Source organism: Rhinoderma darwinii, chromosome 7, assembly GCF_050947455.1.
Source record: "Rhinoderma darwinii isolate aRhiDar2 chromosome 7, aRhiDar2.hap1, whole genome shotgun sequence".
Taxonomy (NCBI): Eukaryota; Metazoa; Chordata; class Amphibia; order Anura; family Rhinodermatidae; genus Rhinoderma; species Rhinoderma darwinii.
Window position 1 is genome coordinate 99,917,252 of NC_134693.1, and position 18,391 is coordinate 99,935,642.

Here is an 18,391-nt window from a genome sequence, read left to right on the forward strand (position 1 = left end):
ATTTATTGTAACAAATGCAATTTTTTATACATTATAGTTTTTTGTATCCCATTAGAGGATTTTTAATTTTGATCTTTATTTTTTAACTATAATGTACTGGCATATATCTATATGCCAGTAAATTAGCCTGTGTACTGATAGTACGCAGGCAGTTGTTAGGGCATAATACCTTAGTATGCCCTTACAGCCCAAAATAGGGTCAGACAGACCTGGGGTACTTCAATGGACCCTGGGCTGCCTGTCAATATAAGGTTTGTCCCACGATTGTATCACAGGAATTCCCAGTGTTGCGATCAAAGGGGGGTCCTCCCTCACCCTTTCCCTTTGAATGCCAAGGTTAGCGTTGATCGCGGCATTCAACGGGTTAACGGCAGAGATCAGAGGTTCTTACAATCTCCGCCATTAGAGCTGGGCTGCAGCTGTGCATTACAGTTGTAGTCCCACTCCTGAGCATACTTGCTGCTCATGACAAGCATACTTGTCCACAGCCGGCTACCGGTTATAAACCTTATATAAATAGATATAAACCATTATTTTTTAAATGAGACCATCTTTACTATTGTATATACATCATAGTTAAAATATATGCAGCTCTTGCCAACGTGCTAAACAAGATGAATGGTGAATTTGGAATGTCAAACATATCGCAATGTACAAAGAGGACAATAACAGTGGTTATGAGATAATAACGTGCTTTAGGATCATTAAACCTCATATATATACCAGACTAAGCGTGAATATGGTTGCATTGGAATAATGAACAAGGATTACATAAGGGCATCATCTTGTCATGAATACTTCACTAGCAGTCACAGAAAACCCTTCTGCATATGATAAAGGAAGAGTGGTTCAGGGTTGACTACACATGGTTGCTACAAGATTATATATATATATATATATATATAAATATATATATATATATATATATATATATATATATATATATATATATATATAGCTCAGGACTATTATAGTGTATACTGAAGAACATACCTAGCCAGAAGTATTTGCTTCATTACCATACTGTTCTTCCTTTAAAAAATGTGCTGTCTTTGTAGGATAACCCCTTTAAGTTGTGATCTTGTACCTTGAAAATACTATATATTGACAAAGTTTACTTCAAGTACTATGAGTGGTCTGATACAGTATACCATTGCTTGTGGACTCACAAACCAAGCCCTGTACAGTTTGCATGGCATTGTGTGTCACAATCTTGTCAGGCCTTCTCTGGAAACAACATATTGTTTCTGGAGGTTTAAACGTTATTGACAAAAGTAACCACCATCAGATCACCAGTAAGCACCAAGAACAAAGCAACAGATGCAAAAAAACAGCTGACTACAGAGGCAAAACTGAATAAATATGAAATAAACATTACATTAACAGTGGTGTAACTACCGCTGTAGCAGCCATGCCCGGTCGTTCCACTAGCAGTCACCATCATACCTCCCAACCGTCTTGGATCCGGCAGGACAGTCCCGGTTTCTCACCGCTGTCCCGCCGTCCCGGCGGTCTGCAAAATGTCCCGCTGGTCGCTGCATCCAAACAGCTGATCGCTGCTGACTGCAGCAGCGATCAATAGACGGCAGGAGTCTTGCGGCGGTGTTCTCACTGCGATCGATGCCGGCAAGGGAGTGGACCAGTCCAGTCACCTGACCTGTCATCTGACCTCACCGGTCAGGTGACTAGACTGGTTCACTCCCGAGCCGGCATCTACACCAGTAAGAACGCCGCTGCAAGACTCCTGATGATGAGTGACGTCAAAAGCAGAGCGGAGAGTGGCAGCAGTAGGGCCGGCTACCTCTACCGCTCTCCGCTCTGGCGGCAATGTGGCAACTTCAGCGGGACTGTGTGTGGAGATATTTACATGGGGGCTGTATCTGGCACTATCTACAGGGGGGCTGTGTCTGGCACTATCTACAGGGGGGCTGTGTCTGGCGCTATCTACAGGGGGGCTGTATCTGGCGCTATCTACAGGGGGCTGTGTGTGGCGCTATGTACAGGGGGGCTGTGTCTGGCGCTATCTACAGGGGGCTGTGTCTGGCACTAGCTACAGGGGGGCTGTGTCTGGCGCTATCTACAGGGGGGCTGTGTCTGGCGCTATCTACAGGGGGGCTGTGTGTGGAGCTATCTATAGGGGGCTGTGTGTGGAGCTATCTACAGGGGGCTGTATCTGGTGCTATGTACAGGGGGGCTGTGTGTGGAGCTATCTACAGGGGGGCTGTGTGTGGAGCTATCTACAGGGGGCTGTGTGTGGAGCTATCTACAGGGGGCTGTGTCTGGCGCTATGCACAGGCGGGCTGTGTGTGGAAAGATTTACAGGGGGGCTCTGGTGGATGATTTTCCCATTGACCGGTAGCAGAGTTACACAACTGGAAAAAAAAAATCCCCATCATGTAACTCTGCTACCTGCCAATTGAAAAGTCATCCACCACAGGGTCTCCCTCTTGACTTTCATTGTTCTCAGCCTTTTTGCTTTGTCCTGCAGCTGCTGTCGTGATGTGCAAATGTTATACCCAAGATAAGAAAAGTAACATAAAGACGATATAACCGGATCCAGAATATCTGTGATATCCAGACAGTCTAAACATCCACAGTGAGAATTTGCGCGTGTTATTTGCAGAAGGACCTGGCCGTGATTTGATGTGTTGATGCGGGATATTGGGCGTGGTTAGGGCGTGGCTTAAATTGTCCCTCTTTTCCGAATTCAAAAGTTGGGAGGTATGGTCACCATGGCTGCTACAGCTATAGCGATGTCACATTCAATAGTATCTGCGTCCTTAGGACGCAGATACTATTGAACATTATGGCAAAGCAGGGCGGTATCTCTCTACTCTGCCATTTACTAGGCTACAGAAAACGTTCGGCCTGCTGCCTATCAGGAACATGGTGGGGAATCCTGTGCGGGCCGGCTTGATGACGTCACTTTATCATGCCGGCCTACGCGAGGATCCCGTCGGCGTTGATTCACTCCGTTAGTCGCGGGAACGGGGCCTAGTTAAGTATGACGTTTTAAAAAAAAAATTGTTTTGGGGTTGCTATATGGCGCTAACTACAGGAGGGGCTGTATTGCTTTATCTACAGAGGGGGTCATATGGTGGTATCGACAGAGGGGGGTGTATGGCGCTATTCACAGCGGGGGGCCCTTATGGCGCTAACTACAGGGGGGCCATATGGCTCTATTTACTGGGGGGCTGTATGGCGCTATCTACAGGGGTGACTGTATGGCACTGTCTACAAGGGGGAGGTGGGGGCGCTACTTAAAATGGGGTGTGACACTGTCTACAGGGGGGCTGTATAGCACTGTCTACAGGAAGGGCTGTATGGCACAATCTACAGGAGGGCACTATCTACAGGGGGCACTATCTACAATGGAGGTTGTGTGTGACACCGAGGAGAGGGGTCAGTCAAAAGTTTGCTATGGGGCGTAGTCTTTCCTAGTTACGCCCCTGATTAATTTCTAGTCACCTTTCAAGCACGCACAAACATCATGGCTGTAATAAAAACAACATATCCAATACAATTACATTTTACTGCAATTCAGGGGGGCTGTGTCTGGCGCTATCTACAGGGGGGCTGTGTCTGGCGCTATCTACAGGGGGGCTGTGTGTGGAGCTATCTATAGGGGGCTGTGTGTGGAGCTATCTACAGGGGGCTGTATCTGGTGCTATGTACAGGGGGGCTGTGTGTGGAGCTATCTACAGGGGGGCTGTGTGTGGAGCTATCTACAGGGGGCTGTGTGTGGAGCTATCTACAGGGGGCTGTGTCTGGCGCTATGCACAGGCGGGCTGTGTGTGGAAAGATTTACAGGGGGGCTCTGGTGGATGATTTTCCCATTGACCGGTAGCAGAGTTACACAACTGGAAAAAAAAAATCCCCATCATGTAACTCTGCTACCTGCCAATTGAAAAGTCATCCACCACAGGGTCTCCCTCTTGACTTTCATTGTTCTCAGCCTTTTTGCTTTGTCCTGCAGCTGCTGTCGTGATGTGCAAATGTTATACCCAAGATAAGAAAAGTAACATAAAGACGATATAACCGGATCCAGAATATCTGTGATATCCAGACAGTCTAAACATCCACAGTGAGAATTTGCGCGTGTTATTTGCAGAAGGACCTGGCCGTGATTTGATGTGTTGATGCGGGATATTGGGCGTGGTTAGGGCGTGGCTTAAATTGTCCCTCTTTTCCGAATTCAAAAGTTGGGAGGTATGGTCACCATGGCTGCTACAGCTATAGCGATGTCACATTCAATAGTATCTGCGTCCTTAGGACGCAGATACTATTGAACATTATGGCAAAGCAGGGCGGTATCTCTCTACTCTGCCATTTACTAGGCTACAGAAAACGTTCGGCCTGCTGCCTATCAGGAACATGGTGGGGAATCCTGTGCGGGCCGGCTTGATGACGTCACTTTATCATGCCGGCCTACGCGAGGATCCCGTCGGCGTTGATTCACTCCGTTAGTCGCGGGAACGGGGCCTAGTTAAGTATGACGTTTTAAAAAAAAAATTGTTTTGGGGTTGCTATATGGCGCTAACTACAGGAGGGGCTGTATTGCTTTATCTACAGAGGGGGTCATATGGTGGTATCGACAGAGGGGGGTGTATGGCGCTATTCACAGCGGGGGGCCCTTATGGCGCTAACTACAGGGGGGCCATATGGCTCTATTTACTGGGGGGCTGTATGGCGCTATCTACAGGGGTGACTGTATGGCACTGTCTACAAGGGGGAGGTGGGGGCGCTACTTAAAATGGGGTGTGACACTGTCTACAGGGGGGCTGTATAGCACTGTCTACAGGAAGGGCTGTATGGCACAATCTACAGGAGGGCACTATCTACAGGGGGCACTATCTACAATGGAGGTTGTGTGTGACACCGAGGAGAGGGGTCAGTCAAAAGTTTGCTATGGGGCGTAGTCTTTCCTAGTTACGCCCCTGATTAATTTCTAGTCACCTTTCAAGCACGCACAAACATCATGGCTGTAATAAAAACAACATATCCAATACAATTACATTTTACTGCAATTCAGAACAAAACACTTGCCAAAAAATATGTTCCCACTGCTACTACAATCATTAATAGTCTCAAAGCATAAAATCTATAGAAAAATCAATCAATGCAAAAGCTATTTGAACAGATTACTTTTCCAGTTATAGTATACTGGTCCCAGTGTACTAATCTCTGATAAAAGCTATTAACTGCATATAACAGACTGAACTACCGTCAACTAAAGGTACCCAGTTACGCAAATAACTGAGTATTTTTCATTTATCCTCTAGTTTTACTCAAATCCCTGCAAGGAGGTTTAACAATGTAATTATAGCAACATTTAGGTACAGCCTGGTGTTGCTTAGTTTCTTTGTCATATTCCTTAAAAGTTGGGCACCTTCTACATATCTTCCTACCTGATCTTATGCCTGAACCATGGAGGCACAGGCTAATAGTCTTCTTCCACAGATACAGTATTTTAAAGAGGATCTGTAACAAAGTCATATTAGTTGAACTAGTTAACTGACTTGAACAGCACTGTTTCCCTGATTCCAGTGCTGTTTTTCTATTTTTCCTAGACTTCCCGTACCAGAGATATGGCCCACTGTTGTGTTGGCTCCATATATGCTGGTTTGCTGTAGTTAGCCAAAGGGGTAGAGCTAGCTTCCCTGCCTCTGATGCTGATCAATCAAGCATCATGAGTTCACACCCTGATGGCTAACTACAGCAAAATAGCATAGCGGGAGTCAACACAACAGTGAGACATATCTCTTCAACAGAGGTGTCTAGGAAAAAAAAAACAGCAGTGGAATCAGGAAGACAGCGCTATTCAAGTCAGTAAACCAGTTCAACTTATATGACCTAGTGACAAGTCCTCTTTTAATATTATAATTATCAACAAAGCCTGGACCTTTTAAAATAGATTACTCTACTTTATATAGCTCGGTCATTAGATAGTGACAGCTACCTCTGGGGATCATCTTGAACATTAGACCAATCCAATCCTAACTTGGAAATTGTTAATAAATCTTTTAACATCAGTCAAGTGAAGTGCTGAGTGGAAAAAGTTTGAATTTTATCTCAGCTGGAGTTTTCAATGCTACAGCTCCGCCATGACGTGAAGTTTCAGACACATGTAGACACATTAGGCATACATAGAAGACGAAGAGCAACTCTCTCAAGAGGAGAAGACCTGCTAGTTAACAGTTTCTAACGTAACTGAAAAAAAAACTACAACAGGATACTTAGGGTATGTTCACACAACAGCGTCCGTAACGGCTGAAATTACGGGGATGTTTTCAGGAGGAAACATCCCCGTAATTTCAGCCGTAACGGCATGCGCAGGCGCTTGAACGCCGCGTCCATTACGGACGTAATTGGCGCTGCTTTTCATTGGAGTCAATGAATAACGGCTCCACTTACGCCCAAAGAAGTGACAGGTCACTTCTTTGACGCGGGCGTCTATTTACGCGCCGTCATTTGACAGCGGCACGTAAATATACGCCTCATGTGAACAGACAAACGTCAGCCCATTGCTTTCAATGGGCAGATGTTTGTCAACGCTATCGAGGCGCATTTTTCGGATGTAATTCGGGGCAAAAACGCCCGAATTACGTCCGTAATTAGTGCGTGTGAACATACCCTTAAGCTCAATGTGATTTTCTTGAAAATGCCTCGTGAATACACTTATACTCACCAATTTTTTGCTTTATAGTACTTTTGCAATGATTTTGGTTTTCTTTATGACTAACAGAGAAATTAAAAAGCTGCTAAGAGTTCATTTAAGACCATATCAGAGTCACAATATACAATGACACTTAACTTAGTGTAATAACATTGGTTCACACGCTCCAAAAACATTCAAATTATCCCCTAAAGCCTAAACTCCAATAACTTTACCCAAAGCTTCATATCAGAGGCACTCCACTTATCAGATTGTTTGTCAAATTCAATACTGCAAAGAGGATATGGATTACAAACCACTTTGATGCACCAATATCTCAGTATGGTGGTCTGTTTGAGGCAGAAGAATACCACAGGTGCCAAATCTGGGTATGGCACATCCAAGTCAGTTTGTGAGCCCCCTTCTTCTGCAACAGGAGCATCCTGGGAAAATGATGAATGTTGTTCTGTAACTCCAAGGTCACCAGTGTCACCCCTTTGTATCCTAGAACTCGGAGATTGTGTGGCTGGTTGCCAAGCCGTAGAAGGCGAGGAAGGACCTGATAACGACTCTTCCATACTATAAGGAAACACCTAAATAAAAGAAAGTGATAAGTGATTAGAGTTGATATGTATCCTAATAGATAACAAATAACATGGAGGAATATTTTTATGCAGTGAATGTTGATTTACTAACTGAGGGCAAAGAATATTTTATTGTGAAACGATGGCTATTTAATGAGGACTTAACCCTTTCAGGACCAGGGGAGTCTTTCTTTTTCATTTTCTAATCCCTGCCTTCCAAGAGTCATACATTTTTTAAAAAAAAATTGTTAGCACAGCCGTATAATGGCGGGACCAGCTGTAGTTTTTATTGGTACAATTTTGGGGTACATCTGACATTTTCATACATTTTTATTCATTTTTTTGCGGGAGGCAAGGTGACCAAAAAATAGAAATTCTTGCATTTTTAATAATAATTTTTCCACGGCTTTCACTGGGAAATAACGTTATACTTTAATATTTGTGACATTTACAGATGCAGCGATACCACTTATGTTTATTTTTTTCGTTTTTACATTATTTATTTAAAAAATGGAAAAAGTTTTTCTTTTACTTTTAATATTTACTAGTTTGTATGTGAAAAATGTAATTAAAATAACTTTTCCTTTTTTTTCTCTTAGTCCCACTAGAGGACATTAACATGCAATCGCTTGATCACTGGTACAATACATTGCAATACTTATGCATTGCAATGTATGGTACTTTTAATGGTCTGCCCCTGGGGGACCAAGATGGGAGACTTGTAGCCTTCATTAGGACCCCAGCTGCCATGACAACAGCACCCAATAATCGTGTTGGAGCAGTGGGGCACGATGGAAGGGGATGTCTAATGGCTTAGCTATTGACCGCAGCATCAAAGTGGTTACACAGCCGAGATCGGAGCTATCTTCAATTTTGGCTGTTGGAGCTGGGTGTCAGCTGATATATATTCAGCTGACACCCACTGCATATGGAGAGGGCTCAGCTCCTGAGCTTGTTCCATACGTCTATCCTCCCGCTAGGACATAAATTTATGTTCCTTTGCATCAAACTATATAGTCCAAGTAGCACTTTTCTGAAGTGATCAAAATCATACAGGAAACCAGTAAGTTAACAAGGTTGTAATGTCTGGCTACATTTGAGTCTTTCACACTCTCTGATATTAGTGATGGACCATAGAAGACATATTCTAAAGACAAAAAGCAGTGCAGTGAAATCGCTTGATAAACTTTAGTAGAAGTTAGTTATTAGAATCTGTTATCTTAAATTAGCCCCTTCCCGCAAAATGATCGGTCTGGTACGTCGGCATAACAAGTAACTTACCTCAATCCGACGTACAAGACCAGTCATGAAGATGAAGCAGGCACAAGAGCTGTGCTCGCTTCATCTTCAGCGGGTGTCAGCTGTAATATACAGCTGACATCTCGCTGCAACGGCGGCGATGGCAGTTACCGCCGATGGCACTTACTGCCGATCGCCACCGTTTAACCCCTTCAATGCGGCGGTCAATGGCGTCTGCCGCGTTTAAGTGGTTGACAGAGGAAGGGGGCTCCCTCAGTACCCCACCGCCCCCCGGCCCTTCCGCGCGAGAGATCGCGAGCGCTGATCGTTGCTATGGCAATCAGGAAATTTAGCAACGGCTTCCTGGTTGGCCAGGTACGGAAGCGTATTAGGACCTGCCCAAGGCAGGACCTAATAGGCTTAACTGTCATTTGTAAAATGACAGTTACGATACACTGCACTACATAAGTAGTGCAGTGTATTGTACAGGGGATAAAAAGAACAGATCTTCAAGTCCCCAGGTAAGTGTAAAAAAATAAAAGTGAAAAAAAGTTTAAAAAAATGTTTACGTTTTAGGTAATAAAAACTATAAGCCCCCTGTTTCCCTGATCAAGTCCTTTATAAATGAAAAAAAATTAAACAAATTAAAAAAAACTATACATAATAGGTATCGCTGCGTTCAGAACGGCCTGAACTATAAAAATATTACATTATTTTTACCGCACAGTGAACACCATAAAAAAACGTAATAATAACAAACAATGACAATTTTTTTTTTTTGGTCACCTTGTCTCAGAAAAAAAATTAATAAAAAGTGATCAAAAAGTCGCAAGTACTTCAAAATGGTACCCACAAAAACAGTTTGTCATGCAAAAAACAAGCCATCACAATGCGATATCAACTGAAAAATAAAAAAGTTATGGCTGTCAGAAAATGGCGACAGTAAAACATGATTTTTTTTAGAAAAAAGTATTTTTATTGTGGGAAAGTAGTAAAACGTAAAAAAAACAATACAAATTTGGTGTCGCTGTAATCGTATCGACCCGCAGAATAAAGTTAACATGTGCACGGTGAACACTGTAAAAAAGAAGAAACAAAACAGTGCTAGAATTGCTGTTTTTTGGTTTCCTCGTCTCCCAAAAAATAGAATAAATAGTATGTACCCCAAAACTGAACCAATAAAAATTACAGCTTGTTCCACAAAAAACACACAGCTCCGTCAACTGAAAAATAACACTTTATGACTCCCAAAATGCAATGATGCAAACTTATGCAAAATGACGGCACAGACAAATTTTTTAGGTCCAGTAGTTTTTCACTAAAAACCCCTCATCGTCATTTGCTAGACCCCACAGGTGGATGCGTAAATGCAGCAGAGAAGAGGAAACTTTAGGGCCTTGTGCTGCTTATAGCTTATAGGGCTAGTGAAGAAGTCAAAGATTAGGCAAAACTGGAGCGCAGATATTTTGTACACTACCCAAAAAACACGGCCTGTGCATTAAGGATTGGTTCAAAGTGTACCACACCAATCTACAAATTTTTGATTTTATTATTCATTCACCCCATTATTACATCATCCCATTATGCCCTGATGTACTCCACCCAGTTTAGCTATACCCTGATGTACTCCACACAGCTTACATATACCCTGATGTACTCCGCACAGCTGACATATACCCTGATATACTCCACACAGATTACATATACCCTGATATACTCTGCCCAGCTTACATATACCCTGATGTACTCCGCCCAGCTTACATATACCCTGATGTACTCCCAGCTTACATGTACCCTGGTGTACTCCGCACAGCTTACATATACCTTGATGTACTCCGTCTAGCTTACATATACCCTGATGTACTCCGCACAGCTTACATATAACCTGATGTACTCCGCATTGCTTACATATACACTGATGTACTCTTCCCAGCTTACATATACCCTGATGAACTCCACCAGGCTTACATATACCCTGATGTACTGCGCACAGCTTACATATACCCTGATGTACTCCACACAGATTACATATACACTGATGTACTCCACACAGTTTACATATACCCTGATGTACTCCACACAGTTTACATATACCCTGATGTACTCCGCCCAGCTTACAAATACCTTGATGTACTCCGCCCAGCTTACATATACCCTGATATACTCCGCCCAGCTTACATATACCCTGATGTACTCCGCCCAGCTTACATATACACTCATGTTCTCCCCCCAGCTAACATATATCCTGATGCACTCCGCACAGCTTACATATACCCTGATGTACTCCTCACAGCTTACATATACCCTGATGTACTTTGTCCAGCTTACATATACCCTGATGTACTCCGCACAGCTTACATATGCCCCCACATTATAAGTTGAAATACCAGTATAACCCCAAACAAAACTACTACCAAGCAAAATCTACGCTCCAAAAGACAAATGGTGGTCCTTCTGAGCCTGGCTGTGTGCCCAAACAGCAGTTATGACCACGTATGGGGTATTAATTACTGTACTCTGGAGAATCCACTTAACAATTTATGGTGTGTGTGTGTGTGTGTGTGTGTGTGTGTGTGTGTGTGTGTGTGTGTCTGCATTGGTACACGCTGGGCACAACATATTAGTCACTGAAATGGCATATCAGTGGAAAAATTGCAATTTTCAATCTGCAACATCCAATGTGCACTAATTTCTGCAAAACACTTGTGGGGTCAAAATGCTCACATCACCTCTAGATAAATTTCTTTCAGGGATGATGTATTTTCCAAAATGGGGTAATTTTTCGGGGCTTTCCACTGCACTGGCACAGCTCAATGCAACATGGTGTCAGAAAACTAATTTAGTAAAATCTCCACTCCAAAAACCAAATTGTGATCCCTCCCTTTTGAGCTTTGCTGTGTGTCCAAATAGCAGTTTATGACCACATGTGGAGTATTAATGTACTGGGGAGAAATTGCGTTAGAAATGTTGGGCGGCTTTTTCTCCTTTAACCCTTGTGAAAATGAAAAACTGCAACTTTTTAGTGGAAAGAAATTTATATTAATTTTTACAGCCTAATTCTAATAAATTCTGCAAAAGACCTGTTGGGTCTAAGTGCTCAATATACCACTAGATATATTTCTTAAAGTGTGTAGTTTCCCAAATGGGGTCACTTTTGGGGGCTTCTACTGTTTTGGCCCCGCAGGTGGTTTTGACATGTGATATGGCACCAGAAAACCATTCCAGCTAAATTTGAACTCTGAATGGTGCTCCTTGCATTTTAAGCCCAGCAGTATGTCCAAACAGCAGTTTACGTCAACTTATGTGGTATTTCCATAAATCGGGAGAAATTGCTTTTCAAATGTTATGGTGCTTTTTCCTCCTTTATTCCTTGTAAAAATTGAAAATGTCCACGTTTTATCTGAGAAAATGTAGCTTTTCCAATTTCATGGCCTAATTCCACTAAATTCTGCAGACAACCTGTGGGGTCATAATGCCCGCTATACCCCTAGATAAATTCCTTCAGGGGTGTAGTTTCCCAAATGGGGCCACTTTTGAGGGTTTCCATTGATTTGGTCCCACATGGGGCTTTGCAAATGTGATATGACACCGCAAACCATTCCAGCAAAACTTGAGCTCCAAAAGCCAAATTGTACCCCTTCCCTTCTGAGCCCTGCTGTGTGTCCAATCAGCAGTTTATTACTACATATATTGCCGTAATCATGAGAAATTGCTTTTCAAATGTTGGGGTGTTTTCTGTCCTTTATGCCTTGTAAAAATTAAAAATGTCTATCTTTTATTGGAAAAAATTTAGATTTTCATTTTCCTGGCCTCATTCCACTAAATTCAGCAAAAAACTTTTGGGGTCAAAATGCTCACTATACTCCTTGATACATTTCTTGAGGGGTGTAGTTTGCTAAATGGTGTCTCTTTGGAAGTTTTTCCACTGTTTTGGTGCCATAAGACCTCTCCAAACCTGACATGGTGCCTAAAATATATTCTAATAAACAGAAGGCCCCAAAATCCTCTAGTTGCTCCTTTGATTCTGAGGCCTGTGTTTCAGTCCATTAGCACACTGGGGCCACATGTGGGATATTTCTAAAAACTGCAGTATCTAATAATAAATATTGAGTTGCGTTTCTCTAGTAAAACCCTCTGTGTTACAGAAAAAAAAAAGGATTTAATATGAATTTCTGCAAAAAAAAATGAGATTTGGAAATTTCACCTCTACTTGCTTTCATTCTTGTGAAACGCCTAAAGGGTTAAGAAACTTTTTTAATGCTGTTTGGAATACTTTGAGGGGTGCAGTTTTTAAAATGGGGTGATTTATGGGGGCTTCTATTGTATGGACCCCTCAAAGCCACTTCACAACTGAACTGGTCCCTGAAAAAATAGCCTTTTGAAATTTTCTTGAAAATGTGAGAAATTGCTACTAAAGTTCTAAGCCTTGTAACGTCCTAGAAAAAGAATAGAACGTTAAAAAATACAATGCCAACATAAAGTAGACATTTGGGATATGTGAAATACTAACTATTTTGTGTGGTATTACTATCTGTTTTCCAAGCAGATACATTACAATTTAGAAAAGCGCAAATTTTTGCACATTTTCTCAAAATTTTGGTGTTTTTCACAAATATTGAATTTATCTACCAAATTTTTTCATGAACATAGTACAATATGTCACGAGAAAACTATCTCAGAATTGTTTGGATAGGTAAAAGCATTACAAAATTATTACCACATAAAGTGACATGTCAGATTTGAAAAAAATCGGCTTAGTCTTTAAGGCCAAAACAGACTGTGTCCTGAAGGGGTTAGGCATATTCAAAATAAGTCTTGTATTTTATTAGAGGTTAGAAATATAACACTGAAAGTGCATGCTCACCTTTCAATATCCCTTTATGGGTTACATGTATGGATGGATGGATGGATGTATAAATGGATGGATGGATAGATAGATAGATAGATAGATAGATAGATAGAGAGAGAGAGAGAGAGAGAGAGAGAGAGAGAGAGAGAGAGAGAGAGAGAGAGAGAGAGAGAGAGATAGATAGATAGATAGATAGATAGATAGATAGAAAGATAGATAGAACGGTTAAAAAAAGACACATGTCCATCAAGTTCAACCAAGGAATGGGAAAAGGGAAGCTAAAAATAGGAGCACATAGGAGCTAATATTTTTTTGTTCTAGGAAATTATCTAACCCTTTTTTAAAGCCATCTACTGTCCCTGCTGTGACCAGCTCCTGCCGTAGGCTATTCCATAGATTCACAGTTCTCACAGTAAAGAAGGCTTGTCACCTCTGCAGGTTGAACCCTTTTTCCTCCAAACGGAGGGAGTGCCCCCTTGTTTTTTGAGGGGGTTTGACATGGAACAGGATTTCACCATATTTTTTGTATGTGCCATTAATATATTTATATAAATGAATCATGTCCCCCCTTAGTTGTCTTTTTTTAAGGCTAAATAGGTTTAACTGGTTCCCGACCGCTGGCTGTGTTTCTACGGCCAGCGGTCCAGGTCCTTAGAACCCGAGTAATATACTTTTTACGGCTCAGGTTTTAACTTGCTGCCCAAGCGATCAGGCAGCTGAATGTCGGGTCTCCTGCTGTCAGTGACTGCCGGGGACCCTGAGGAGAAGATAGAAGCAGCTTTCGCTGCTTCTGTCTTCTCTGATCACTTGTACACAGCGCTCAATGAACGCTGTGTATAGAAATAGAGTCAGCGGCCGCGCCGCTGTCTCTATTCCTCCCGGTGTTCATGTGACTGGTCACATGATCGCCGGGTGCCGTTACTGACAGACTGCTGCTGGGTCTAACTAGACCCAACACAGCCCTATTAGTGACAATCGTCACTATGAGAGGGCTGATTTCCCCTGTAACTGGGGCTGCTGTACATCCAGATCCTTCTCAACAAGTGACTCCCCCAGTGTAGCTCCCCCTAGGACCTATGATGCCTGCAGGTTGTTGGTACCCAGATGTATAACTTTACATTTATCTACATTAAACTTAATTTGCCAACTGGACGCTCAAACACTTAGTTTGTTTAAATCCGCTTGCAATTCACAAACATCTTCCATAGACTGAACTATATTACATAGCTTGGTGTCCTCTGCAAAAATAGAAATAGTGCTATTAATCCCATCCTCTATATCATTAATAAATAAGTTGAATAATAGTGGTCCCAGCACTGAACCCTGGGGTACGCCACTTATTACCGGGGACCATTCAGTGTAGGAATCATTTACCACAACTCTCTGGATATGGTCCTTGAGCCAATTCTCAATCCAATTACAAACGATACTTTCTAAACCTATAGTCCTTAATTTACGCATTAGATGTCTATGAGGGACAGTGTCAAATGCCTTTGCAAAGTCCAAAAACACTATATCCACAGCGGCCCCTCTGTCTAGTTTTCTGCTCCCCTCTTCATAAAAACATATCAGGTTAGTTTGACAACTTCTGTCCTTAGTAAAACCTGCTGTCTGTCAATTGTAATACAATTTTTTTGTCACATAATCCTGTATATAGTCCCTCAATAGCCCCTCAAACATTTTCCCCACGATGGATGTTAAGCTTACTGGTCTATAATTACCCAGGGAAGACCTAGAGCCCTTTTTGAAAATAGGCACCACATTTGTCAGTCCCTTGGTACTATTCCAGTCACTAGAGATTCTCTGAATATTATGAAAAGGGGGACAGAAATAACTGAACTAAGCTCTTTATGAATTCTAGGGTGTAACCCATCTGGTCCCGGGGCCTTGTGCACATTTATTTTATTTTATTTAGCTTGGACCATATCTACATTCATCCAATTCAGTATATCAACTGATATATTTACAGCACTGGCATCGGCTACATCAGCTGCTCTTTCTTCTGTTGTATATACAGAGCTAAAGAACAAATTTAGTAACTCTGCCTTCTCTTGATCCCCTGTGATCAACTCCCCATTACCATTATCTAGGGGTCCTACATGTTCAGACCTTGGCTTTTTTGCATTTATATACTTGAATAATTTTTTGGGATTTGTTTTACTATCCTTGGCCACCTGCCTTTCACTTTGTATTTTTGCTGATTTTATTACCTTTTTACAGATTTTATTTTATTTAAGCTCTTTATAATTTAAAAAGACTACAGCTGTACCCTCAGATTTGTATTTTTCAAATGCCTATTTTGTCATATATTGCCCTTTTTACAGAAGGTGTAAGCCATGTGGGGTTTAATTTTAGTCGTTTATACTTGTTACCTATGAATACATTTTGCACTATAATTAAAATTAAGTGTTTTTGCCCGCCCAGCCAGTGTTTGTTTTTTACAGTATAGGTAAAATATAACTATATTGTGATCACTGTTACCGAGGTTTTCACGAACATTGACATTCCCAACAAGCTCTGCATTCTTAGAAATGACCAGATCCAACAGAGCTTCACCTCTAGTCGGGTCTTCCACAAACTGGCCCATAACATTTTCATGCAACAGGTTGAGGAAATGTCTCCCCTTTGTAGTTGAAGTCGAACCATGACACCAATTAATATCCCGGTAATTAAGAACTCATATTATCAGTACCATACCAGCCTGTGCAGCCCGCTCCATCTGTTTATATAGCTGAACTTCCATCTCCTCAGTTATATTGCGGGGTCTATAGATTACACCAAAAGTATTTTTTTCAGTGATTACCTCTCTTTCTAGTTCCACCCACAAGGTTTCAACCTCCTCACAATCTTCACCCTCTAATGTCTCATTCACACTCGCCTTCATATCTCTTCTCACATAGACATACACAACCACCTTTCCTATTTGTCCTGTCTTTCCGAAAAAGTGTAAAACCCTGTAGATTTACAGCCCAGTCATGAGAGAAGTGTAGCCATGTTTCAGCAACACCAACTATATCTATATTTTCTTCCAGTATCAAGGCCTCCAGCTCCCCCATTTTACTTGCTAGACTTCTGGCATTAGTCAACATACACTTTAACTTGCCTTTCAGTTTTTCACTTTCATTATCAGAAATGTGATTATGCAAAGTTGCAAATTGCCTATTTAGTACTGATTTGTTAAAGCATTTAATTTAGTCCAGAGCTGTATTCACAATTCTGATAGTTGCTGTTGGAACCAGTTACTAGCTCGTCAACAGACAACACTAACAGCTTACATACTTTTCAGAATGTAAATCACCATAGAAAGTTCTGACATTAAAACAACAGGATATACAAGCTAATATTGACCACATATTAACATGTTATCCACTATACTTTCAATGCTGTAAACTATATTTTAGATCATTATATTAAGAATAATATTTTAAGATTATTTAGCGGAAATTTTTTTCAGCCGAATTGGCTCTCCTCCAAAAGACACCTATGAATGTGTATCAAGACAGCCTCCCTCTTTTCCCCCTCAATTTACCTTTTCGTCCCTTAGGCTCTGTTCACATCACGTATTTGACCTACGTTTAGTGTGTACGTCGAGAAAGCTCCTAACGTACATGTTAAACATGTCCACAGGGCTCTATTAGGTTACTGGAGGCCAAAAGTGTATCCCTTTGGCCTCCGTCAAGATGGTATCTTTTTTTTGAACTATGGTATAGCATAGTAGACAAAGCTATTCCATCCCCCGGATCCTGCAAAAAAGTCTAACAAGCTATTGTGTATGATTGCAGTATTTTGTCAATAAGAAGCATGTAAAGAGGCATCTGATAATTGAAGGTACGCTTTAAATCATTTTTGTGAGAACCAGATAAGCAGTACTTGTCTATCTATGGATCTCTCTTTTAGTTTTTTTTTTTAAATCTCATCTGTATTCTCTAAAAGCTGACACTCATAATCACATAGAAAATGAAGAGAGTTGAATTTAAATAACTGCCTTAGGTATGTTGAGCTTTAGAAAGCTAAATGAATACATCATAGGGGCCAATACATAATATTAAGGTAAAAACAAATGTTATAAAAGATAAATGAGATTTAACAAAAGATTACTGTGTCTCATATGAGGTGTATGGGGCTTCACTGTATATCTGTATGCCTCTGATTTCATATGTAGGCACATAAAGTTGCCGTGCTCCATCACATGCCATATGGAGGCAGCACACAGAGTGCCCTTGACCTCATACAATGGACCATTGCAGAGACTACGCCGCTGACTTGTTGCAGAATTTTTTGCGATTGAAAATCTATTCCATACATTGAATAGAGTTGTTTCTGTTGCATTTGCATGGATTTTTGCAAACTTCTTTCAGATGAATGGGGCAGTAGCATATATTTGTGCAACAGATCTGCCGCATGTGAATATACCCTTAGGCTGTCTCTTGAGCCAATAGGTAATATTGTCAATGGTAGAGTATATAGGCCCATTCCTGTACCATTCAAGGCACGTAGAGACTAGTACATCCAACAGTAATGATGTAGTGGAAATCCCAAAATACACAGTTGAAAATAAAGGAACATTTCTGATAATGTAGCCACAATTTCACTTCCACTGAAACGACTAAATGTTTAGGTTGATAGTTCAATAATTTTTTCACGTCCGTTTTTCTCCTGTAGAGTTAAATTTACCTGCAGGCACTTTTACTCTTGGGCTTTGATTTGGTCAAGATTTCTAGTACATTTATACAAAGACAGTAGGAACTGTCCTACTAGGTTGATAGATGAGTAGTAACCCTACAGCGGGATTTCCATAATGAGGAGGACAACTGCAAATACTAAAAACATCTGCAGAGTAAAGCAAGTACAACTATTTACCTGCACAGTTCACTGAAAGAATAAAAGACTTCTTGAAATATAGTTTAAAATACCTTAAAAATATAGTCATTTAGCTCCTTAAAAATTGCACTAAAACGTACAAACGTCGCAAGAAAAGTCACGATGAAATGCTCTGTGAGCACTTTGTACACTGCCCCTTTGGTCATATCCTAAATAATAGATTCATCTGATAAGGCTGGCACA

The 18,391-nt window shown here is 41.4% G+C and overlaps 1 protein-coding gene across 2 annotated transcripts in view; it reads right to left on the reverse strand.

Moving 5' to 3' along the window:
• CACNA1I (calcium voltage-gated channel subunit alpha1 I) overlaps positions 1 to 18,391 on the reverse strand; it is an 884,757-nt gene that overhangs the window by 833,496 nt on the left and 32,870 nt on the right. For both annotated transcript variants that reach the window (XM_075833728.1, XM_075833727.1), the window contains exon 2: positions 6,962 to 7,248. In XM_075833728.1, coding sequence (XP_075689843.1) covers positions 6,962 to 7,233 — 272 coding nt within the window. In that variant the 5' untranslated portion in view covers positions 7,234 to 7,248. The remainder of the gene's footprint in view (positions 1 to 6,961; positions 7,249 to 18,391) is intronic.